This window comes from Ostrea edulis, chromosome 2 (genome assembly GCF_947568905.1).
Source record: "Ostrea edulis chromosome 2, xbOstEdul1.1, whole genome shotgun sequence".
In the NCBI taxonomy this organism is placed as follows: domain Eukaryota; kingdom Metazoa; phylum Mollusca; class Bivalvia; order Ostreida; family Ostreidae; genus Ostrea; species Ostrea edulis.
The window spans coordinates 55942097-55967893 of NC_079165.1; the positions used below are offsets into that span (position 1 = coordinate 55942097).

At 35.2% G+C, this 25797-nt stretch overlaps 2 protein-coding genes and 1 long non-coding RNA gene across 7 annotated transcripts in view; 1 reads left to right on the top strand and 2 right to left on the bottom strand.

Moving 5' to 3' along the window:
- Positions 1-20277, bottom strand: part of LOC125679219 (putative leucine-rich repeat-containing protein DDB_G0290503) — a 54664-nt gene extending 34387 nt beyond the window's left edge. Inside the window, exons 1-4 of one of the 2 annotated variants that reach the window (XM_048918261.2) lie at positions 20156-20277; positions 2588-2738; positions 2067-2140; positions 1036-1203 (exon numbers count right to left, since the gene is read on the bottom strand). In XM_048918261.2, coding sequence (XP_048774218.1) covers positions 1036-1203; positions 2067-2140; positions 2588-2738; positions 20156-20178 — 416 coding nt within the window. In that variant the 5' untranslated portion in view covers positions 20179-20277. The remainder of the gene's footprint in view (positions 1-1035; positions 1204-2066; positions 2141-2587; positions 2739-20155) is intronic. The other variant, XM_048918262.2, reaches the window with a different exon arrangement.
- On the top strand, positions 7146-12219 carry LOC125679230 (uncharacterized). Its single transcript, XR_007371752.2, has 3 exons — positions 7146-7506; positions 8383-8449; positions 11254-12219. It is a non-coding gene; the product is annotated as an uncharacterized LOC125679230 (long non-coding RNA).
- A 775-nt stretch (positions 20278-21052) lies between the features above and the next one.
- Positions 21053-25797, bottom strand: part of LOC125679224 (uncharacterized) — a 15231-nt gene continuing 10486 nt past the window's right edge. For all 4 annotated transcript variants that reach the window (XM_056154506.1, XM_048918272.2, XM_048918271.2 and 1 more), the window contains exon 10: positions 21053-21332. In XM_056154506.1, coding sequence (XP_056010481.1) covers positions 21108-21332 — 225 coding nt within the window. In that variant the 3' untranslated portion in view covers positions 21053-21107. The remainder of the gene's footprint in view (positions 21333-25797) is intronic.

The window sequence follows — 25797 nt, forward strand, 5'->3', positions numbered from 1 at the left end:
TAATGAATCCTTAGAATTAGCTATAACTAGGATTAAACTTGAATGTATATATACAGGGGAAAAAACTTTTTCATAACTGCAAGGCATTGATAACCATATTGATTTGAATGTTTGGGCCATAATATGTGGTAACATTTTTCATGAGAATATAAAGGGGTGAAATTCTAGAAAACAACAACACGACTTCAGTTACTCGAGGAGCGTTGTGGCCCATGGGCCTTCCATTATCCATGTTTGCTGTTGTAACGCTTTGAAAAACAACAACAGTTGATTTGTATCTAAAATCATGATAATATTCAGTCATTTATCCCCCTACCCTTCCAGTACTATCTTTTCTAACTGAATTTCCACAATGTTCAACTCCCACGAGTACTTTAAGTACTTTGATTTTTCAGAGAGCTATAGTTCTGCAGCTACATATGCAGGTGATAATGAAATATTGATACACAATATGGGAAGTTTACAACAGAGAGCTGATCATCTCGATTGTCATAAAGTTGTGTTGTTAGTTTGCCGTTGACTTCTACGTTCAATAAGGTATTCAAATATGAAGCAGATATGAAATACTATGTGGTGTCTTTTATTTCGAGGGCACTGGGACATATCGAATTCACATATGAATGAAAATGAATATTGTTAATAGATAAAACTTTGTACATATATCTACCGACAAATGTCAAGTTGAAGATATTTTTTTCTCATGCAGAAGCTTTTTCATAAATTCTGCTTCAAAAGAATATAAAATCAGGTCACCTAATAATAGATCACAAGTTGTGCCCATGGGAATTCAAACAGACTGTTGGCTGACCTGATCACCAACGACTACGTAAATATTGTCAACGAGGAACTGCAGCATCTTTTTAATATCAAACTACTTGTGCGTAGAATAAAAGTGGTGTTTAACAAAGTAAGTTTTGGATGACTGTGCACAAGCTATGAAAGGTGAAGATAACGAAAAGTGAATGTTTCGGTATTTTAGGATACTAGACGGCGAGGACTCTTCAGGTTTTTTTTTCATATTTCATAAACAAGTACCTTTTGATCCTAGTATCCAAACCAGCGATGATTTTTTCATTCTCACCAAGCTTCTGCTTAAGATTGTCCCTCTCCGATACAGCTTTCTTTATTTTTTCGTTCAAGTTGTTATTTTCACTTTCAACTCTTCCTCTTTGTTCTTTCAATTTGTTATTTTCACTTTGAAACCTTAAAATGATGAAAAATTACACTTATGTATGCATAAAATCTTACTTTGCTTCATATGTATGTCGAAGCAAATTCTAATAACAAAATTTCCCCCTTTAGAATCATCCCTCTTAGGGAGTTTATTAAGTTTCGTGTCTATTATGTCAGAATATTGATTAAAGTTTGTTTTTGAAAAATACTCTATTTGTTTAAATCTCATAAATATATTTTAATGACATTTAGAGTAACTTTATTTCAAACATATAAACTTGGCATGTGAACTGCTTTCGTCTTCACATATCAATATTTTATCGATTAGCTCAATTTGGAATTTTGATTCAAATCTATTCCCTCTGTCATATCTGTATGGAAAGTTAAAACAACGAACAATCTCACAATTCCTACAAAGAATACAAAATTAAGAGTTAGGCAAACACGGACCCTTGGGCACATCAAAGGTGGGGCCAGGTGTCTAGGAGAGTCCTCTGTTTTCTGGTTACATCCAACGTGAGCCATCTATCTTCACCAGGCAAACGGAGTAATACGTACTCAAAATTAAAATGTAAAGAACGTCAAAAGAATTGTATGGAACACGTCAGACAGCATTCGATCTAATGACAAGTTGTATTAGTAATTTAGATCGTTATAACGATTTGCGAAATGCTGACTTCAAACGAAAAAAAAAATAAACTTACCTCATATCTCGTTTTGTAGTGAATTTATCGTTCAAAGTTATTTAGTTATACAATGCCTCACTACAACCTTCAGTTGTCAAAAAGGAATTCATTTGAAATTGAACGCAAATGAAACATTGGAACGGTATATCTCTTTTTGAATTTGTTAATTATCTAAACAATTACTTAGTATAATGTTCTTAAATTTACCTTTCGCGTAGTCTTTCAATTTCGCCTCTTTTCCAAATTTCAATATTAAATACTGTCTCAGTCCGTCTCTCATCCTGCCAAATTCACAACAGTTCATAGTTGAAACATCGTCAGGACCACCTTTAAACTATGTTTGTTTGCCCTCTTTCTATTTTACACCAAAACTCCGTTTTAGTAACACAATGATGTGTGCAATATGAATTTATTTGAAGACATTTTATTGGTTCTCCAAATAAGCTCTAGTGAGTTAAGACAGTTTGTTGACTTGAGATACACATAAATGTATATCCGAAATGTCGGCAAAATAATGATATTGTAATTAAAAGGTGTCAAGCGTGAAACATATTTTTGAGTCTGGTTTTTTTAATCGTTTGAGCGAGGGCAAACTGAACACTTTTGAATTACAGTTTATGCTTATGTTTCTATTCATTTATAATAGACATTATGTTAGGCTGATACATATTACAACAAAATGAAGGGGAAAACAAGAACTCCACATACACCATTCATAAATTACGTACCAGCTGTAAAAGGTTTCCCAGAAGCCTCTCTATCTCCTCAGCAAGTTTTTGAGAAGATTCAGATACAGAGTTTTTCTTCTTTTCATTTTTCTTAAGTTTTTCAAACCGAATTTGTAGTTCTTTAAGATCTCCATACCAGTCGGATCTTTCACTACAAGGTACAGTGCACAATTAAAAAAATCCAATGATGTCATAAAAGAATGTTTTCTTTCCACCAAAAAGGTTATGTTTTCTGTTTACACGTGAGTGTATGTGTATGTTTATCTGTGGAAAATAGTTTAGAAGAGGTCATGTAGTTGCAGAACAAACACTGGCATTTGACTTTATTATCTTTTTTAGTCGAAAAAAGTCGTGTTAACAATATATCATGTATGAACTAGAAATATGTCCATAGGATATGAATTCCCCGCCCGATGTGACATTTGTAATGCAATATGAAAATAAGGGACCCATGAGTCACCTTGGCCCATATTTAAAATTCTCCCCTATATATTTGCATGCAAAACTTTGATTCCCCTATTGTGACCCCAACCTACCCCTGTGGGCCGTGATTTTTACAAACATGAATCTGCACTATATCAGAAAGCTGCCTTGTAAATTTAAACTTGTCTGGACTAGTGATCTTGAGAAAAAAAAATTATAAAGACTTTTTTCTATATATTTTCATGTAAAACTTTGAAAGGGCCATGCATTTAATAATTTTGAATCTGCACAATGTCAGGAAGCTTCCATGTAAATTTGAACTTTTCAGGCCCATTGGTCCTTGAGAAGAATTTTAAATGACTCCACCCTATGGTTGCATTTTTGTGATTATCTCTCTTTTGAAGGGAGCATAGCCCTTCATTTGAACAAACTTGAATCCTCTTCACCCAAGGATAATTTGTATCAAGTTTAATTGAAATTAGCCTGCTGATTCTGGAGAAGAAGAATTTTAAAATTTGTCAAGGTATTTTCATTATTTCACTATAATTATTTCCCCTTGGAGAAGGGCATTGCCTCTCATTTGAACAAATTTGAATCTCATTCACCCAAGGATGCTTTGTGCCAAGTTTTGTTGAATTGGCCAGATGGTTCTGAAGAAGATTATGAAGATCATGAAAATGTGAAATGTTTACAACAACAACGGAAAGTTTGGATTAGAAACGCTCACATTATTGAGCCTTTGGCTCAAGTGAGCTAAAAAAAGAAACCAAGGATATCAGTATCTTCTCATGGCCTGATGTTCTGCACCATTCACAATGGAAAATAGGTTGATTTTTTTTTTCATTTTGTGGAAAAAATAAAAATCCCGAACTAATTTTTTAAAAAAAAATTATGAAGGTTAAGGATGACTATAGGTGCGATTGAAAGGGAAATAGCTTCGTGTAAAAGACTTTATAGGTTTTCAATGGAGAAGGAAAATTGCTGCATACTTTTTCATTCACCTTATCATGAATTAGAAGAGAAATGTAGTGCTTTCACAATAGGGAATACATTTCGTTGTGTTAGTATCAGGGTTTAAACCTTTAGTGAACTTAAATCTAAGGTGCTAGCCTTTATACAGGTAAATCTGAGGCTCTATTTTCAACAATTAGAATTATTTAATCCTATAATACAACAATAATTAATCAGCTGGCTGCAACGGTATTGTTTCTAAATATAACTCATCATATGAAGTTGGTTGGTTGTACCTGTATATTGTCTAACGTCACGCTCGAGAATTTTTCACTCCTACCCATGGAGACGTCACCATTACCGGTGAAGGGCTGCAAAATTTAGATCTATGGTCGGCGCTTACGACCTTTGAGCAGGGAATATTTATCATGCCACACACAGGGCCTCGGTTTTTGCGGTCTCATCCGAAGGACCGCTTCCATTTAGTCGCCACTTGCGACAAGCAAGGGCTACCGAGGATCTATTCTAACCCGAATCCCCACGGGACTAAATGAAAATAAAATTCATAACAATAAGATGTATGGTGCATTTGAGAGCAAAGATGTGGTTATTTCCACGCACCCCCACACTGAATGAAACAAAACGTATTCAATCACTAGTTTGTTCCAGAAATGTTTTAATGAGTTAGGTCGGGCAAATGTTGTAAAATATTGTATTGATACAAGTAAAAGCAAATATAAACAGATGAGACCATACAGGATTCCAGAGCCAAAGGCAACTTATTAAGAAACAAATTGAAGTTATGTATGAAAAGGGGATTATTCGCCAATTCTCTGTGCCAATTGTCCTCGTGCCTAAGTGTGATAAATGCAGAAACCAAATAAGTCTACCTACTTTTCCGACAACATTTTAGACGCACTGAATAAATCAAAATATTCCAGTACCTTGGATTTATCTCAAGGATACCTCCCGAGTTCTGATTAAAAGAAAGATAAAATGGAGACTGTGTTTTCTTTCTATGTGAAATCAAATATATACCGTTTGGCCTTGTGATAGTTCTTCCATTATCTTAGTGAAGATGGACATTTAAAGGTGGATTATTGTAGGATACATCTTTGGTGTATTTCAATGACATAATCGTTTTCTGGGAAACTCTTGATGAACGCGTGTAGTGTTTGGAAAAAAGTGTTTGAGAGATTTTGAAACCTGGGTCGCAGAGAAGGAAAAGGTAATTGAGAAACCTGGGTCGCAGAGAAGGAAAATGTTATTGAGACGTCAATTAATAATACCAAGTAGCTTAATTAATGAAGTGTTGTATACTTGTCATGACGATTTAACAGCAAGACACCTATCATTTCAAGACATACCATAAGGTGCAAGAACGCTTCTAGTGAAAAGGATGGTACTTCATTGCTAAATTCTGGTGTCGACCATGCATTAACTGTCCAACAATGAAAACGCCAGAAGCACCCGTTAATGCAATGCTTAAAGTCAAGGCACCTCTTCACGGAGTCGTTGTTGAGGTTTTGCGACCATATCCGCCGACATAAAAGTCTCCCAATTACAAAATTGTGTTTAGTGACTAAATGCAAAAATGGTCGGAGGTCGTTGCTGATAAAATGCCGTTGTCAAGACGACCGTGAGAACCTCTGTAGCAAACTCCCCGCCGAAGCCTCATTACGTCACCTACGTACAGACCTCTCCTATCAATCTGCGGTTGCGGAAATAGCCGAGTAGTTACGATTGCTCTCCTATGTAAACCAGCACAATATACAGATTTGTATATTGTGAGTCCGCGATCATCACGCGGGCAAATAACAATAAAGAAGTAGTTTGTAGTTAAAAGCTTGAAAATATTGACATTAAGAGCATTAATATAAAAGTATGGATTTTATTTTAAACATAGAATTATCAAAAGATCATTAAAAGGTATGGATACTCTGTTCAAACAAGAGGTACTGTGAGCAATGCTCACTAAGAATACCCCCCGCTTACCACAATCTCCCAAAGGGTGTTGGTAATAGGTAAAGCTTCAGTATTATGATCCAAAAGGTATCTAGGAACACAGCATCTCCATGCGATGAAAAAAGCCGTTAATGAATTTAAATGGAAACCATATTGCTACTTTGATGTCCAGTGCGCGTGACCTTTGACCTTTTGACCCCAAAATCGATAGGGAACATCTTCATCCCATGGGTAGTCCATATGTATGATATGGTGACTGTAGGTGGAAAGGATAACGCTTTAGAGCCCGGAAACCATATTGCTACTTCGATGTCCAGTGCGCTTGACCTTTGACCTTTTGACCCCAAAATCGATAGGGAACATCTTCATCCCATGGGTAGTCCATATATATAATATGGTGACGGTAGGTGGAAAGGATAATGCTTTAGAGCCCGGAAACCATTACGTCTACAGATGGACGGACAACCCGATTCCAGTATACCCCCCCCCCCCCCCACAACTTGTTGCGGGGGGTATAATTATAGTGTTTAAGACTGATTCTATGTAACTATCAAAATTCAGTGGCCACGGTATGTCACAGATTTTTATGAAACTTTGTGTGTAACAATATTATGATAGATATAAAACAAAAAGGACATGCAAAGGTTTGACTTAGCAACGGTTGCCATGGAAACCGATCCTCTAACAACAGCTGGACAAGATATGCACATGTATGTTATATTTTGAATAATCAAAAATTAAACGCTATTGTTTATAAAAACAACAATTGTAAAAATCATTTTGAGCTAGGTTCTAGCTTTTAGAAAAAATTTTGTATTTATTTAATCCTTGAAAACAATAGAAATAATTATTTTTATGATGTATAAGGGTTTGATATATGTAATTTTTAGAGAGGGATAAAATATATTTGCCCAGTCATTTGGTGTAAACTCACATGCTAGTAAAATGTATTGAATCTTACTTTTAAAAAGTACAGAAACACATTTGTGGAGAAACCAAAGGTAAACACATAAACCAGTAGTTTCCTCTGGTGCACAAACCAAAATACACCAGAAAGAGTTATTGCCCTTTGTAACACTCTCTTGTATTGGAGATTAATCTCAGCGAGATTCGTCGAGGCTGGATATTTGGACTGACGCCTCTTCCGAAGAGGCGTCAGTCCAAATATCCAGCCTCGACGAATCTCGCTGAGATTAATTGGAGATATGAACAGCCTTCATTTGTTTTCAGTATGGCAGGAGGTGGAAATTGAGTGTTTATTCAATTTGTTCTTCAGAAGTTTATCAATATCAGATGCTCTTTGTTCACTTAATTCACTACCACGATCTTTATCTTCAATTGTGCTAAAGGATTCCGGTTTATTTCATGGAATACAAATCCGTTTGATCTTTGCCATAGTCACCGGACTCTAGCATCCAATCGTCTACGTAGTCGTAGAAAAAAGTAAATGTTGTGGAATTTAACGCTTTATTGCATCACATCCGACTAAAAAAATGACCAGGGAAACAGAAGGCTGACAGACATATTCATAGAAAATATGAAAAAGCCCTGCCTGTTGCCGTGTTGGAACTTGTATTGACGTAAGTATTCTATTTGATTTAGAATTCAAATTCTAAAGTAAAGGCGGAATAAAATGTATCAGAAAATTTGGCTTTTAGTAAACATATGAGAACCCCAATTTATTTTATACTGCCAGCCAGGCTAGTCAGCTATAGTGGTATACATGTAGACTGAACATTGTAAGTAGTCCTGTCATTTACTGCATGGGTGTACAATATAGAATACTAGTTAAGTATGTCCCCCACCTAACATTCACTCAGGGAGTTTCCTATCACATTTACACAGAGTTCATGATCTGTAAAAATTGGGGAATACTTATAAAATCATGTTTCATGTGAAAATTTTCAAAAGGACTAGGCTTAATTTATGTAATCCTAAGTGAGGACCCCCCCCCCCCTCTCTCTCTCTCTCTCTCTCTCTCTCTCTCTCTCTCTGACTGTCAAGTTTACAATAAAAACAAACATGTGAGTGTCCTGTGTGCATTCTAGATAAAGATTGTTAAAATCATATATATTGGTGAGCCAGGCTACTTTCAAGTTTGTTTACCTGTGGTAACCCCCACTAATATGTGATGGTTCTAATCTACAGAAGAAATCACACAAATACTATTATGATTTAAAGTTTTCTCATCTCTGTAATTATGAACTTTAGGACACTTGGTTTGGAAAAATTAAATGATGAAAAATTGATGATTTTGAATTGGGTCCTGTAACTGGGCCCTCAAATTTTAATACATGTAGGTCCTGTCAACTGAAGTAAATCAAAAAATATTAAATGTAAATTGTAAATATTCAAATACTTTTGAATTCTTACTAATTCATCCAATAATCACATATTTTGGCCAAAGTACATGACCACTATTTTATGTAATTAATGTGTGCTTTTCTGTGTTTCAGCTGTATGAGCATCATACTGTGCAAATCACCTAAAGATGGAGTTGACCAAGTTGCTGACTTTGAGGAGGTAAATATTCAGCATTAATACATACACATTGAATACATAATTTGAAATTCAAATTTGAATCCCAGTATTATAAATCCTAAAACAAATTAATAGATGTGGGGAATGTGGTACATTGGGTTTAGTTTCTTGGTTATAGAGCCTGCATGGAAACTGAATTCTCTAGAATAATCACAGAAGACCATCCATTTTTTATGCGACATGATGACTTGAAACGTTTTAATCACAACTTCCTAAAAAAAAATTTATTACTTCACTTAATTGGCATACTCAAAAAGACTAGTTGTTTTGTTGTCAATGACGCACATATATATGTTCACATGTGTATGAGCTCAGTATCATTTGTAAAAATGATTAATTCTAATTAGGTCAATGTTGAGAATCACTCAAGTGACCTACATGTTGCTATTTGTGTGTGTCAGTCATCATAAGACGTTAATTGAACATTAATATTTTTTCTTGATAACCACCCTTCCAATTCTTTTCAAATTTCTTTTAAGCATCTTTGGGACAAGGGGAATTAACATAGATTGTAAATCTAAGGACTCTGGATTGACGGTACTTTTAAAAATGCTCTATACCAAAATTGAGAATTTTGTTTTAGAACCAGGGTTTGATTTCTTCAATTTTATGGAGAAAACTTTTTCAGATATACACTTCGTTAAATTGTAGAGTTGGGGAGGGGGGGGGGGGGTTATAAGTGTATTTGACATTTATTTGTGTCCAAATTATGCAATTAATACTGAGGATTTCAGTAGTAGTCTGTTTTTAAAACAACAGACACCTAGAATTAAGAGCACAATGAAAGCATACATGTGATAAGGAGTGTGTGTGGGGGGGGGGGGGGGGGGGGGGGGGGGGGGGGAGGAGGAGGAGGAGGTGACTTCATAATAATGCCTGAAAAATTCTTAACAAGTAAATTTTAACAAAAATTTTACACTAGAGATGCCAATTCAAGATAATTAACATGCTTTGTTTATTGGCATCTGGTGCACATTTAGCAACTAGTAGTGTTGTTCATTGAGAAACGATAAATTGATAATGTACATGTATGCGTTGGTTGTACATGTGTTTTAGACATATCTTATTGCATGTTTTGTTGTGTTTGGTTGTCGAAAATATTGATAGAAATTAATAATGAAGAATTGCTGATATACTAAGGACATCATGATTCTGATCTAAAGAAATTGAGGACTAGTTAATATTTACATACTTTGTTACATCATGACCATACATTGCTTGCAAGAAAAACACACATGGGTCACATACATGTAATCAGTGACTAAGACATTTTGTTCAGTTATACTGTTTTCAAGTCATTATACTTAATTCTTAGAAAAAATCCTTAACTGGCAATTGATTGCAATCAGAAATTGCAAATTTTCTATTTATTCCTTACTTGACACCATCGAATGACAGTAATGTGATGCGCGCTCCCTGTAATCAGGGGGAAATAACTCGTATAGCATTGTGAAAAATGTAGCTCATTGATTATTCATATACGTTTGAAATATTTTATGGTTATACAAGATTTTTTACAATAACTATTGAAAAAGACTCGAACACAATTTATGTTCATGTTATGCATAAATCTTATTAAATCATTGACTCCACAAAATATTATGACATCACCTTAAATAAAGCTGAATGCTTACGCAAGATCGTAAATACTGAGTTAGCGGAACTCTCTTGTAAAGAAGTCCGGAAAAGTGTGTCGATCTTGGGCATTTTTTGTTTATTCAAAACATGGCATCGGAAGACAATTTAACCTCCATGTGCTTTCCACAATTAAAAGCATTTTTAAATGAAAAGTGTGTAAAACGTCTGGATACAGGAAAAATGAACTTCTGAATTTAGCTCGCGAAGCTATATATTTTGACGCAAGCTTTGTGAATTTCCTGGCTGACAGCAGTGGGAAAACAATCCACCACATTTCCATTAAAACTCTCATTTGTGGATATTTCTGCGTATTATGTTTCCTTCTTGAATCATTACTACAGTCTACTGCAATGCAATAATAGTACACCATTGTTAAAATCGGGTGAATCGATCACGACAAAAGTTGCAGAACTGGTATTATTTACCAACATGCCCAAATTCTCGCATACTCTGGGTCTCGCGAGACTTTGAAAGGGGAAAGTAATATTTAAAACCAAGACGGAAAAAGTAGTCGCGATCTTGTGTATTGCGAATTTCGAAAACACAGGGTTGTGAATGTGGGTCCAAAAGAGTCATATAGTGTATAACATGGATTTTGTAGCCCTTAGAGCTATAGTGATACGTTGAATTTTTTTAAATTTGATTAATACTCAGGTAACCAATAAGGTTTGTGGACATCTTGTTAATTTATGAGTAGTAACACTATTAATAGCTCTTCAATACAGCATAAACACATGTATACAAACTGTATCAAAACTTAACATCCTTTAGGCCAATTCAACTTAATTAGTAAGATTATCATCCTGGGTCACCAAAAAGTATGGGGCAGACTGTGGGAAGATTTTATTTTTTTATTTTTATTTTCTGAGAAATATATTGATGACAAACGAGTTTTTGTCAACAGAAGTGCATAATTTAATGCCAGATATATAAATCTATGTTATTTCACAGATGTTTTTGAGGGGCGGGTGGGCGGGCATGATAATCTATCAACTAAGTAATTAATTAAGTGGTAAAATTATTATTCTAGCATCATGAATGATCTTGTACATGTAAATTTAGTTTAATCAAATTGAATTAGGTGTGTACTGTATGAAAATGTGAAAAATAAGATGAACTTTTCAATATTTGTTCAACACATTTTTTAGAACTTGAAGAGCAGAAGATGCATTCCATGACTCTTATGTGATATAGAAGACAAAGAAGAGCTCTTGAGAATGGGGAAAAAAACTGCGAGTTTTACAGTCAATGAACACACCTCACGATACAAGTCCATCCTGATTCAGTAAACTATTCTTCTAAGGAAACACCATGACTTAGTTAAGATCAAGTTTTGGTGTCAGAAGACTAATGTAACTAAAACATTGCAAAATTAACCTGCAAGTGTCTTATGTGAGCCTACTGAATAAGGATTCATTACTGAACAGTTGAAGGAAAATCACTATTATAATGATTTTTAAAAAAAAGATGATTGTGTTGTTTGGATAACATTGTGATCCATGTTTGTTGAATAAACCAACTTTGCAAAAATGAGTTGTTCTGTGTTAATATTATAAATTTACTAATTACTGGTATGTCAACATAAATTACAGTAACACTCAACAAACTTCAATAAATTTTAAAGTTTCATGCAGTTTCTGCAGTAGAAAATGACACCTATTGATTTTCTGGTCCAAAGGTCACCAGGTGCAATACAATACTCTGTACAATTGATGTCTGACCAGTTTCTTCAGAACCCTTTGATTGATAGTGATATTTCATACAGGGGTTGGTCACTGGTAGTATATGACCCCCATTGATTTTCAGGTCAAAAGATTAAAAATGGCAGGGGGCTCCATGGCCGAGTGGTTGGAGCATAGCGTTCAAAATGACACGGCCTCAGTCGGCACGGGTTCGAATCCCGCTCGCGCTGGTATTAAGTGAGAAAGTTTCCCAATTTACTTTCGGAAGGTCGGTGGTCTCTTCCCAGGTACATTGTATCTGGGTTCTCACTTTCACCAATAAACACTGGGCACCACCAGAAAACTGAAAAATTGTTGAGTGTGGCGGAAAATATCAATAAATCAATCAATTAAAAATGACTAGGTGCAATGTAGCTAGTACTCTCTGCAATGGTGCCCCCCCCCCCCCAATATCTTGGGCCTGTTGTTCAATTATGATATTTCATATGTTGGTTGGTTATGAATAGTAGATGACCCTAATGATTTCCAGGTCAAAGGTCAACAAATACAAGGCAGTACAATGAACAAGTTATTGGTATCTACCCAATATCTTGAGAAGACTTTATAGTTATTGATAATAGTTTACATGACAATACAGTACATGTAATATAGCTCGTTTATGGAAATGATTGCAAAATCTACTTGTGTTTGGGGAGGGGGGGGGGGTCCTACTGGATTACAGTTTATGTTTACATGGTTTTTTTTAATCACTCTAATTAATTTTTATTGATATGTTAAACTTCTCCATGTTTATTTTTGAAATATCAATTGCTCATATTGTTCATTTTAACTGAAAATGGTGTAGGTTGTATTATTTGTCATTATTATGAATTTTTGGCAAAATGCCCAAATCTACAGTTTTCATACTACAATAGATCAATTGTACTACATTTCACCATTAATCTTTTTATATAAATTAGGAGTCTTTGATATGGACACCCTTTGATGACAGTTGATTATGCTGTATGTATTTTCCAAATTATCTAAATTCATCAACGAAATCCAACAAAAAATCCCGTTTTGGCAAAATGCCCAAATCTACAGTTTTCATGCTACTACAGATCAATTGCACTACGTTTCACCATTAATCTTTTTATGTATATTAAGAGTCTTTGATATGGACATCCTTTGATGGCAGTTGATTATGCTGTATGTATTTTCCAAATTATCTAAATTCATCAATGAAATCCAACAAAAAATCACTTTTTGGCAAAGTGCCAAATTATAATACATTGGTACAGCGGTCAGTAACACACTCTTTACCATAGGTGGATATAGATATCATAAATAAGGAGGGAATTTTATGGGGAATCGAGATTTATGGAGAAAATTAGTTGTCTTTTTCAATTTTTTATATACCACAAGGACAAAACATGGGCAAAACGGGCTGAATTTTGCAGTTCAATTAGCCCTCATAGACTGCTGTCGGTTTCCATGGCAACGGATGGTAGAAATTCGGTGGTGGGGTTGAAATTATGTAAGATGGTGCAAGTAAAGTTAATACTGTGAAAATCAAAGAAATCTGTGACATTGAGTGGCCAGACCCTATCTGATTTCTTTGATTTTTACAGTATACCCCTTGTTGCGGGGGTATAATTATAGTGTTTAATGTTTACGTTGTTGTTTTGAACTGTTTACGTTTGACGTTATGGTTTTTTCGTCATTCTACAGTGACGTCACACAGTATACGCGGTATAAGAATTCGCTATCCCATAATGCCTAACTGGAAGAGATTGGTTTGTGAGCAAACGAACTCTGGCTGAAGTTTGCCTCTGTAGAGGAATTATTCTACCGACATAGCGCTCCGCGTGAGTTACACTGTGACACTTGCAAAATTTAATGAAGGAAATATGCAAATTATCGACATGTGAGTTCCAAACTGTTAACAATGAAATTTTATCCAAAATAAGTCAACGCTGTCGTTCAAGTCGACACACACAAAAAAAAGAAGAAACTTGCGTGAAACAAATAAAAAATTCGAGGAAATTCTAACGTTTGACAGAAATTTTGAACTGCTGACACACACGCTGCAAAAATACAGCGAGAGAATATGATAAAGTAACCAGGAGAAATTTCAACAATCATGGAAAGAAAAACGGCTCACACCCCAGTAAATCTGAGAGAATAAGTGAGACATCGGCCCTGTTTCTCACTTGAGTCACCTTAGCCTTGCTGTTGTTCAGCTGTTGGGATTTTTACAGAAATGTTTTCCAATCTTTTGACCCCATATGGTAGTCTCAACCCCCAAACAGTCACACTATAACTTTTAGGAAATGATCCTCACGTCACAACAATATTCACATTTACAAATGGCAATAAAGCATTGAACAAAGTTTCAAGTCTGTCCCATAAGCCATACAGAAAAAGTGTTTACAAGATTTTGTGACACACTGACAGACGAACGGAAAGTTAAAAAAAAAACGTCTCCCCCAGGAAGCATTCGTGTAACTACATGAAGTCAATCTGACTAATCATTGCTTCCTATTTTCAAAAAATTTTCTCTATATCTATGTATTCCCATCTAAACTTCGATCCCCAATTGTGGCCCCACCCTACTCCCGAGGGTCACATTTAATTTGAACAAACGTAAATCATATGAACTATCTGACAATGCTTGCATATCGATATGACTAACCATGAGCCTAATGTTCTAGAAAGAAAAAATCGTAATATGTATTCCCATGTAAAACTTCGTTTTAGATCCCCACCTTACACCGAGGTTTTGATTTGAACAAATATGAATATATACTATGTCAGGAAGCCTTCACAAAAACTTCAACTTTTCTGGTCCAGTGGTTCCTGAGAAGATTTTTAATTGACACCCACCCGATTTATGCCTTTTCTTAATTATATTCCCTTTGCAGGATCCCCATTTTAAGAAACGTGAATCCTCTTTACCCAAAGATAATTTGCGCAAAGTTTGATTGAAATTAGCTTTGTGTTTCAGGGGAAGAAGATGAAAATGTGAAAAAGTTTACAAACAGACGACAGATAGGTGATCAGAAAACCTCACTAGAGGTTTCAGCTCAGGGTAAAAAAAAAATGTTGCGTAAAGAAAGGTCTTGCCGCAAGAAATTCACATATGAAATATAAGAACCATATCATCTACCATTCAAAAGTTTGAGTAAGGTTAAAGTTAGTATAGATTTTTGACATTTGGGTCAAACTCTTATGGCAAAGTTTCAATGTCAAAGATCATAGTATGAAATGAGAGATCTTGCCATAAGAAATCTATTTACAAAACATGAAAGAATTACCTAAGTAGTTCAGGAAATCTTGCTAAGGTTAGGTTTTCTTAAAACTTGGTCAAATGTCTACAACCATATCAATTAACCATTAGATAGGAGCCAGGACATTATAATCCTTTCTCTTATATGTCACTACATCCGATTAAAAAAAACCTCTACAGGAGGATCCAGTGAAGATCACAGCCACAGTCACTGATGCATGCCATGACATTGATGTCAAGTGAAAGATGCAAGCGAAAGAGAATACACAGTACATAAAGCAGTCATGCATAGCTCTGATCCGTGGACGAAGCTGGCTCCAGTTTTTGGCACTCTAGTTTTCCTTTTAGGTCTTACAAGTTTATTGTTATTTCGAATTTCCAAAATTTCGGCTTGAACATCACTGAAGAGACATTATTTATCGAAATGCGCATCTGGTGCATCAAAATTGGTACAGTATAAGTTATACACAATAGTCAATGGCAATAGATGAAGACAGTTGATTACCATACAATAGATATTGCAGAATTATCAAATGTATATGAGAATTCATGATGAACTTATTGTTTAGTGTGATACACACACACACCCCCCAACCCCGAGACTAAATAATCATGCGCCTGGGGGTGATAACCCTACTCAGACCTGATAATTTGTGATGTCTCCATGCTAAACAGTCCATAATAGTTTTATTATCCTGAAGAAAATGAACGTTAAAATAACTATCACACACTTATTGACTTGTACCATACTTTATTATTTTATTTTTATCTAAAACCTCAACAAATTCGTAACAACTTTCTCTGCAGACAATTCTTATAACTTTTCAATAGTTTTCGAGTGGTGAAACCAATGTTACTCTCAACTACATGCACTATTTTGTTTTACATTCAATGTGATTGTCATACATTTATTAGATGTAAAGCAAAACACTGAGGTTAGAAAAAATTACACGAGAGAAAGCTTTCAATACGGAAGTTCCGAGTTCCCCAAGAGTTATTTCCCTTTGTCGAACTCTTCCGTAAATTATGACGTAAATATGATGACAGTGGGTACATTTGCTAATTACTATCGTTGTATTGTTTCTTAAAAGATGATATCCAGAGTTTCTGAGTCCATCCTATCTCAGGGAAAAGGCAACTTTAGTGAGTTTAAGAGTATTGGATAACAAAATGGCTCAATCAAATATTGTTAATAGCCATCTTTCTTTGATAAAAGCGTCACTCATGTAGAAGAGGAAACGAATAATGATTCAATAGCCAATTTGATGATCTTATTCAAACAAATTATGCTTGATATGGCCAGAATATGCATACCAGTGATTGATATACATGTGAACAAAAGTTACACTTTTATTACATTAATCGTACGTAATCGTTATGTACAATGCCAGTCTACGATATAATGTATACATTGTGTACCCACCATACGTCATAAAATGCGAAAGAGTTCGACAAAGGGAAATAACTTTTGGTCTCCCTCCACGTGACCAGCCCTCGACCAATGAAATTGACTGTATTATTCTGAAAGATAATAATACATGTAATGACAAATATCCCAGATACCCTTTTGTTGAAAATCATAAACTCTGACAGTATCAGTTCCCAGTCTAATTCCAATAGTGGATAATAATTATCATAATGGTATTATCGACTTTTAGTGCGAGTCTCTAAAGTCATAAAAATAGACATTGGAGGCCCATTCGTCCCGTTTCAAGTGAGAGAATATACTAACAACAAAGTATTGAAACGAGGTGACGAACGATACAAATTGTCACAGAGATGATAATGCTAAATAGAAGGTACATGTATTTCTAATTTTATCTATTCTGTTTAATTCCCAATCAATGTCAATGTAACTGAAATAAACGGCGTGACCTACCTCAAATTGGTCAATACAACACCAATGACCCCCGATAGGTATCAAGTCTATTTATATTAAACGTTTTAATGATGGAATAATCGAATGGAAAGTTATATGTCTTCGATAAATGACGATAACTCTATCGAAAATCAGCGACGTCGGTTGAATATTTTCCGGACGGAAGAGCAGGATCAGCGTTTCTTGCCGACGATAAACAAACACACGAGTACTTACTAGCTATTGGATGAATACCTACAGTATGATGTAACTGATTTCCATCACGAAAACTCATGCTGATAAACTGAGGCTTTTCCCTTAGTTAGAGTACAAATTTATGAAATGTTGACAAACGACCAATATTGTATGGAGCGCCAAATTAACATAAACTCAAATAATTGAAGATATCTTCAATTATTTGAAGATATCATCAATTCAATTATTGCTCTCTTTAATTGAATTAATGCGCGCATTAAATCAATTATTGCTCTCATCAAATGAATTAATGCGCGCTTCAATTCAATCATTGCTCTCATCAATTGAGTTAATGCTCGCATCAATTGAATTAATGAGAGCAATAATTGATTTAATGCGCGCATTAATTCAATTATTGCTCTCTTCAATTCAATTGATGCGCGCATTAATTCAATTAATGAGAGCAATAATAGATTTGATGCGCGCATTAATTCAATTATTGCTCTCTTCAATTCATTTGATGAGAGCATCAATTTAATAGAAATATTGCTCGCAATAATGAATTTAGAGCTCGGTATAAATAATTAGATGATCTCTTTAATTCAATTGAAGATATCTTTAAATCATTTACAATGCTTTTGTATAAGGAATTAATGCGCGCATCAATTCTTTTAAAGAGAGCAACAATTCAATTAAAGATATCATTAATTCAATTGTGGATATGTTGAATTGAAGATATCTTTAATTATATAGTTGCTCTCTCTAAAAGAATTATTGCTCTCTTCAAATGAATTAAAGATATCATTAATTCAATTGAAGAGAGCAATAATTGAATTAATGCGCGCATTAAATCAATTATTGCTCTCATCAAATGAATTAATGCGCGCATCAATTCAATTATTGCTCTCATCAATTGATTTAATGCGCGCATTATATCAATTATTGCTCTCTTCAATTGAATTGTAGCGCACATCAATTCAATTGTTGATATCATTAATTCATTTGAAGAGATCATTAATTCAATTAAAGCGCGCATCAAATCAGCTGAAGAATTAATGCTCTCATCAATTCAATTAATGCGCGCAATAATTCAGAATTGAAGATATCATTAATTATTTGAAGAGATCTTTAATTCAATTGTTGCGCGCATCAAATGATTTGATGATATCTTCAAATAATTGAAGATATCTTCAATTATTTGAGTTTATGTTAATTTGGCGCTCCATAATATTGTAGATCCAATCCAGCCCGTCAATTTGTAAAAATGCGAATGAATACAACAGCAATGTTGACCTTTTCCAACAGTTCATATCTTTCTTCTTTGTTGTTGTTGTTGTTGAAATAATGGAGTACAAATCTATCAAATGTTGATAAACGACCGATAGTATTGATGTTGTTTAGGAACCAAATCACTGAGTTGCAATTCCTTTAGAGGCGAGGACTATGTTTCATATCGAAGGGATAAAAATTGAGATTTCTTAAATTCTTATTAAACTCGCTTATTTCAAAATGTATAAATGTAGATCCTATATCATTTTCAAAGAGTATTGCAACAGCTTTCAGGTTGCATTAACATATCTGACAAATGAAATCTAATATTCAAACTGATTTTGCAAATGGTAGTGATTAAAGAGGCGCCATTGATGCTGGACGTTGACATACGAGAATGACTTATGTCGCCTCGAACAATCACCCCAAGATGGTTGAGAGTTAACGCACAAGCTGAAACATTCGACAAACCATTGATGAAAACATCAAAGCAACCAAGAGAGATAAAAAATGAAAGCAGTCTACGATTTCATTTCTTGGAAACTTTAGAACAACTCCACATTACTCTACAAAAGTAAGTCTTTTCAGACTATCATTCTGCAGAGAAGCTAACACTAAGCTGCCATCATCTGTCCTAACTAAGCAAACACAGAACAACGAATTAGTTCGTCAGCATGGAGAAGCTCAAAAATGTTGATGAAACCAATGCAGATACAAGACTGAAGACACAGTAACATAGAAATTGGAGGCTATGTACTATTCAAAAACGAAAACATGACACCAGTCTATGATCCAGTCCCTTACAGGATAATCAAGAAGAAGGGGAATATAACCACCAAACAACGCGACAGAGAAAATGCACGAAATGTATAATTCTTCAGGAAAATCAATCATTATCGCTATGGATGATTTCGAGAACGCTAACCTAGAACTTAGAATTAAAGAAGAGTCATCGAAACCACATAAAGTGGAAGTCAATCCGAGTAAAGAACTCGTAAATCCCGAAACAATCCGAATAAAGAACTCGTAAATCCCGAAACAATCCGAATAAAGAACTCGTAAATCCCGAAACAATCAGTTTATGCAGACAAATTATCATAATATGCAGACACACTTTATCCAATGTATTTACAAACCATTCCATGTTACAAGCAAATACGCATTCGGTGCTGAAATAAAGCATCTTCCGAATCCAGTGGGGTGTAATTTTGATAATTGCTTCTTTTGGGTTATTTTGATATTTTACGTATCCAATATATTGTCAACACGTACATGTACGACATAGAGAAATTTGACAATTGAGAAAATCAAACAATGTTTTGATGTCTCTGAACCTTGGTTTTATTACCTACTTTTTATGGATATTCACATAAATCATTACACTCGCCCACATTTTATACAATGTAAAACCACGTCTTTACCCACCCTCAAGCCGTATGCATAGATGACACGTCATTTTCAAGATAACCCCCGATTAACAATATATATAGGCCTATATCTGCCTGCCCATTTAGCATGAAATCATCAAAACAGGAATTGTCAGTCTAACTTCACATTTATCTACACTTTCAGTATGAGCGTTTAATCAACTGTGATGTTCGAGACGTTTACATTCGTTGAACAAATGCTATTACAATTGGACTAGATATATATACTAAGTAAACGACAAAACGAAAGTAGATGGTTTATATGACATGTTGTGGTTTAATAACAGAAAAGATTTTATTTTGATAATACGAAATGGAAAAATAGAAACAATTGTAGTGTACTGCGTTTACCTTCGACTTCCTGTACAGCTCATTCTGACAGCTGCTGAAGATTTTTCATCCGCGGCAAAGCTTTCTTCGAAAGTAGATAATGTGGGTTTTTCGTTGGGGAGGTGTTATTGTAGTTCACTAATGGGCACCAAACAGGGATGCATATCAAACAATCAACAGATAAATCCTAGGAAGATGCCGCCAATATATCATACTTTTTTAAGTTTAGAATTATAAACAAAGAAGTATCCTGAGTGAGTGTTCCTAAGTATTCGTGTGTCATTTGTATTGTGTTAATCCAAAATAAAGTCGATACAGTGAGGTTTTTATCTAAGTAAATAATAATACATATGGATTTCTACAGTTTAGTTTAAACTCAGCATTTCGCAATTTCTATGGTCGTTATAATGATCTAATTTACCTGTACAACCTGTCATTGGGTCAAATGCTAGCGCTGTCTGATGGGTTTCAATCCAAATGTAAAACTTAAACGGTACCAATTTTGATGCACCAGATGCGCATTTCGACAAACCGAAATGTTTGAAATCCGAAATAACAATGAAGTTTTAGAGCTATCATAGCCAAAAACAGCGTGCCAAAAAAAGTGAAGTCAAATTCGTCTAAGGATAAGAGCTATGCATGAGGGAGATAATCCTTAATTTTGAAATGAATTTTTTAATTTTATAACAGCAAATAAATATACAAATGTTAGGCCGTTCTTTGCACACTGAATTTGACTACGGATTACTCCGTTTATAGGGCTCATGGTGGGTGTGACCGGTCGACAATAGTGCTTAATCCCATCTTTGGTAAATCAAGGAGTCCGTGTTTTCCAACTCTTAATGTTGTATTCTTTGTAGGGATCATGAGATTGATCCCTGTTCATTATCTCCAACCTCTCATCTAACTGAATTAGTCAACAATATTATCATTTTTATTTGTGGTTTCGTACAATGATCATGATACTAGAAAATTATTTTGATTTTATTAGAAACACTTCTGGCCATATCGTAATTCTTTCACATAATGGTATTCCAACATCTTCATTGGAGATTTTCCACCCTTGACCCTCCAAATAGACATCTCTGAATTTTGCTAACAGTTTCCACAATGCGATGATATTGAACTTCTTGAAGTTTTCTAATACACCTGATTCAGCCGCACTGCTATTTTCTGACATCAACGAGGCGTCCACAACCTGAATTTATATGAAATACGAAAAGAAAGATAAATTTCCTTTTTTACATAAAATTGTTTTATGTACCCAGGTTAGTGAATTGTTACAATTATTTATTTTAAAAGAATTAAATCAGTCATCCTGTGAATCTAGCTTTGTAACAGGAACAGGATCGTTGTTTTCGATGAATCTTTAACTCGTGTTCTGGTAACTCTTTTAAAGTCCTATCGGTATGTCTATTCCAGATTTTGAGTTTTATCATCAGTCTATGTAAATATGTTTGAGCGAATGATTAGAAACTCCATATATGAGTTTGCAGAAGTTTACAGAGGCTGTCAGCAATGATCAGAAAATCTTCAGAACTTTAGCTGAGCATTTGGTGGAAGGACAGATTCCAATCCAATACATGGCCCACTACTTACGATGTTGTTAAATTGGGGACATTAGGAGTAGTACCTGGCTTGCGTACTGCATTTTGTGTGATATTATGTATCAGGGTCAGAAAAATAACTACTACCTTATTGATCTACAAAAGGTACAGTATATAATCTTCAGTGGAAATTCCTTCCTTTATTTACAGAAGAGTTGTTTCTACTACACTTCTTGCAAGTCGCAGATTACAATGGATTGGTGAATTTAGTTATATTCGTACATGTAGCATTGTTGTGAATATTTATTGTGTTTCTCTACTTACCATACAGGTCAATGTAACATAAGGCTTAACTATTGTTAATATCTAGTAGAGATTGTGTTTTGTTTCCTATCGTAAAATTACCCCTGTGCCCATCATATTATACAATCACAAACTCCACCATACTTGACATTACATGACTGCTGCCTGGTCTAGTAGAACAAAGACCGACAACAATCAAAATTCGATACAAATACGGTACTTCATTACAAAGTCAACAACGTTATAAAACAACCATTTCGAACATATGTAATAATTCTACAAAACAATTATGCTTTCTACCGTATCAAATAAAATTAGGGTTTATCTCATCATCTAATGACCTGCGCAGAAAACATTGATTTTGATTTGATAGCTTCAAATTTTCATTTTCATTTTGAAATCGTAAAATTTGCCTATTCGTTTTTCTTGAGTTGAATCTGTGTAGTAAACCAATACTATATATATATATATATATATATATATATATATATATATAATTCTTATTGTATCATTGTCTCTGATTGATCAAATTCTAATTGAGGAACGCAAGTTATTTTTGTATAACCTGGTGTGGTATTGGGACACACACCCTTGACAACCAGATGTCGGAACTATTTTTGTTTTCTCTCTCTCTAAATTTACATCGCAGCACTGTTTTCATCCTTCTATGGAATAGAAAGTCAACTTGCACAATAAGATACTGCGGTTTGATACACATGTTGTTTTCTCGTTGTCAATATTAGCATCTAGGCCTACTTGTACGCAAATCACTTTTGTAAAACATCTTACTCTGTATCATGTATAACATGTATGGTCGAATAATACTATTGATAGATTAAAACAAAGATATTATATTCGAATTAATGATTTGCCAAGTAAGCATTACCCTGTTCATTTTGAAATACATTTCTCACTGGGGAAAAGGAGGGGGGCGTTGTTTCATTCCTTGATCCGTCTTTCAACAAAGCAAACAAAAATTCATACGTCACACTTTATCACATGACGTCAGACACATTGACATGTCGATCGCTATTTGTTACTTGCTTACATATTTTTTTGTGTCGGATTTACTATTAGCGACAGCATTGCATACAAGGGTAAGTTTTCATCTAGTAGAAGTTTTCACAGAGTTGAAAGCCGTAAATTATTGCATTTTCTGATATTTGAAGATTTATTTTGAGTAGGCCTAAACAATGCAATTTCCCGTATTTTCTCAATCTGTCGGAGATGAGCGACTTCAAAGTCGATCTCTATCTCTAAAGGGCAGCGAAATACGCATTACATGGATAGTCTACAGATATTTTTTATCATGATAAACTTCACTTTCGATACAATATTTTGATAAATGGCTAAGCTCCGTAGAACTAAGATTAAAGATGGCGACCTTCGGCTTCGCAGCTAGACGCTTCGTGTCGCTGTTGCTAAGTAAATCATTGCGCGGCTTGGTTGACTTGTATTTTTCCGAGTTTATGTACATTTTTATAAACGAAGGTTACCATCTTTGTCTCTTGCATTAAATTATAAGGAATGACTTTAATTCTGGGGTAAGTTATACGAGTATAACCTGGTTTGAGTCAGTTTACGCTTTTTTATAATCCGCTTCGAGGTAAACAAACTCTGACACTTCCTCTACTACGTTGTTCCCAATAGTCGCTTCTCTTTCTGTTTTGTTGTTAACTTTCATGATCTTCGTCTTTCCGCCGTTGATGTTGAGACCTATCTGGCTGCCGTAGTTTGCCAAGTCGGTTGTCTTCCCTTGGATGTGTTGGAAACGATGAGCCAGGAGTGCGATGTCATCTGCAAAGTCTAGATCTTCTAGAGACTTTTCAAATGTCCGAAGCAATCCCTTGTTGTTCTGACTGGTTGTCTTCTTCATCACCCAGTCAATACACATCACAAAAAGTAGGGGAGATAGTAAACATCCCTGTCTCACTCCAGTCTGTAGTGGGAAGCTGTTCGTGAGGTTTGTGCCACAGATTACTCTGGCCTGGAAGTCCTGATAGAGCATCTTGATGATGGATATGATCTTGTCTGGTATTCCGTAGTGTGCCATGATCTTCCACATTGCAGGTCGATGGATACTGTCAAATGCCTTGGCGAAGTCTATGAAATTGGCATATACTGTTCTGCTTCATATGAATATAGAAACAGGTCAGCTAACATAGGAGCACAATTCGTGCCCATGGGAATTCCAATAGACTGTTGGAAGATCTGATCACCAAAGACCACGAAGATATTGTCAATGAGGAACTCTAGCATAATTGTTATTTCAATTTAAGAATACTTGTGCGTGGAATCAAAGTGGTGTTCAACAAAGTAAGTTTTTGAATTACTGATCACTAGATATGAATATTTCCGTTTTTCGTTTTTGTTGAAGAGGCAACTGTCTATGATGTCAAAAAGTCTAGTCTTTAATTTATCGCGAGGAATGGTCGTGTATAGTGTTGAAAAGTCATAGGTTTTAATGTTATTGATTTGGGAAAAATTCTGCGATTTCAAGTTTACTAAAAGTTCTTTAGATTTTTTTTAGAATCCACATTTGATTAACACCACTTCTGGCATATGTAGTCGCACAGTAAGTTTGAAGTTTCTCCTTCACAGCTGTTAATATTTTCGTGAGGAGCAAAGATAGGGGCTTGGTAGAGCACTTACTGGATCCAGCAATGTCCATGACTGCGTTTCCGTCTTTGGGTATTGGGAAAGAGTCCCATCACATTCACGTTATTTCCTTGTGGACTAGTCAAATTTCCCACATCATATACATTATCATTGCATCCATATGGAAATGCAGTGCCTAGGTTCCTGATCCAGTGTCTACGTTCGTTGACTACGAAAAGGGGTGCTTAATGTTGGATTGTTTGTGTGGTGGTGATTTTTTTCTAAAATCCTTACCCTCATGGACAAGATGGAGTGGTCCGGTGCATTAAAATGCTTGTAAAGAAGTTGGTTACCACCATTATTAATTTGAAATATGTGCCCCGATATTCTTTTATTAAGTAAACCCTTGGTTTCTCCCACATACATTAAGCCATACAGGTTACACTCAATGGCGTAGACAACGTTAGAAGATTTACAAGTCAGATTATCAAAGGTTTTGGTACAGAAACTACGTCCAGTTAGATTACTACTTAATGAAGTTCTAGTGATCAGTATATCACAAGTTAGTGGTCCCCTGAAGTAAGGGGGACCACAGTAGGAGATTAAAGTATTACATGGGAATTTATAGAGAAATATCTTTGAAAATCTTCATACCAATAACAACAGGGCTGTGATTAGTCATAATAATACGTCATTGTGGTCTTAGGTTAAAACACAAGGTCTAGAAGGAAGTTAGGTCCCGAAATGCACAGCCTGCACGGCCCATTGGTGTATGAACACACCCTGAAACCTGCAAACCTGGTCCCCAGCCATGGATCAATAGTATCACTGCCTTGTGATTGGCATTAGATCGCCAAAGGCTATGGGAGAGAACCAGGATAGGAAACCGGAAAGATGACATCCATTAGCAGGGTAAATGCAATAATCTACTGACGGAAAACCCAGAGGTAATACCCAGTCTTCCAGCGTGGAGGTCAGATATGGGGCTAACAACCCCATACTGTAAAACATTCACTTGTTACAGAAACTGCAAGAAATTTCATTACTAGGGATATAACAGTGGAATCTAACCACCAAGACAGCACCCATGCGGAACCATCAATAAGAGACTTCTCCATGCCTGTTAAAACAACAAACTGATCGTTGGAAATATCATCTCCCCGCACAGAAACATCCACGAATTTACATGAAAATCACCAGATGGTAGAACACTCA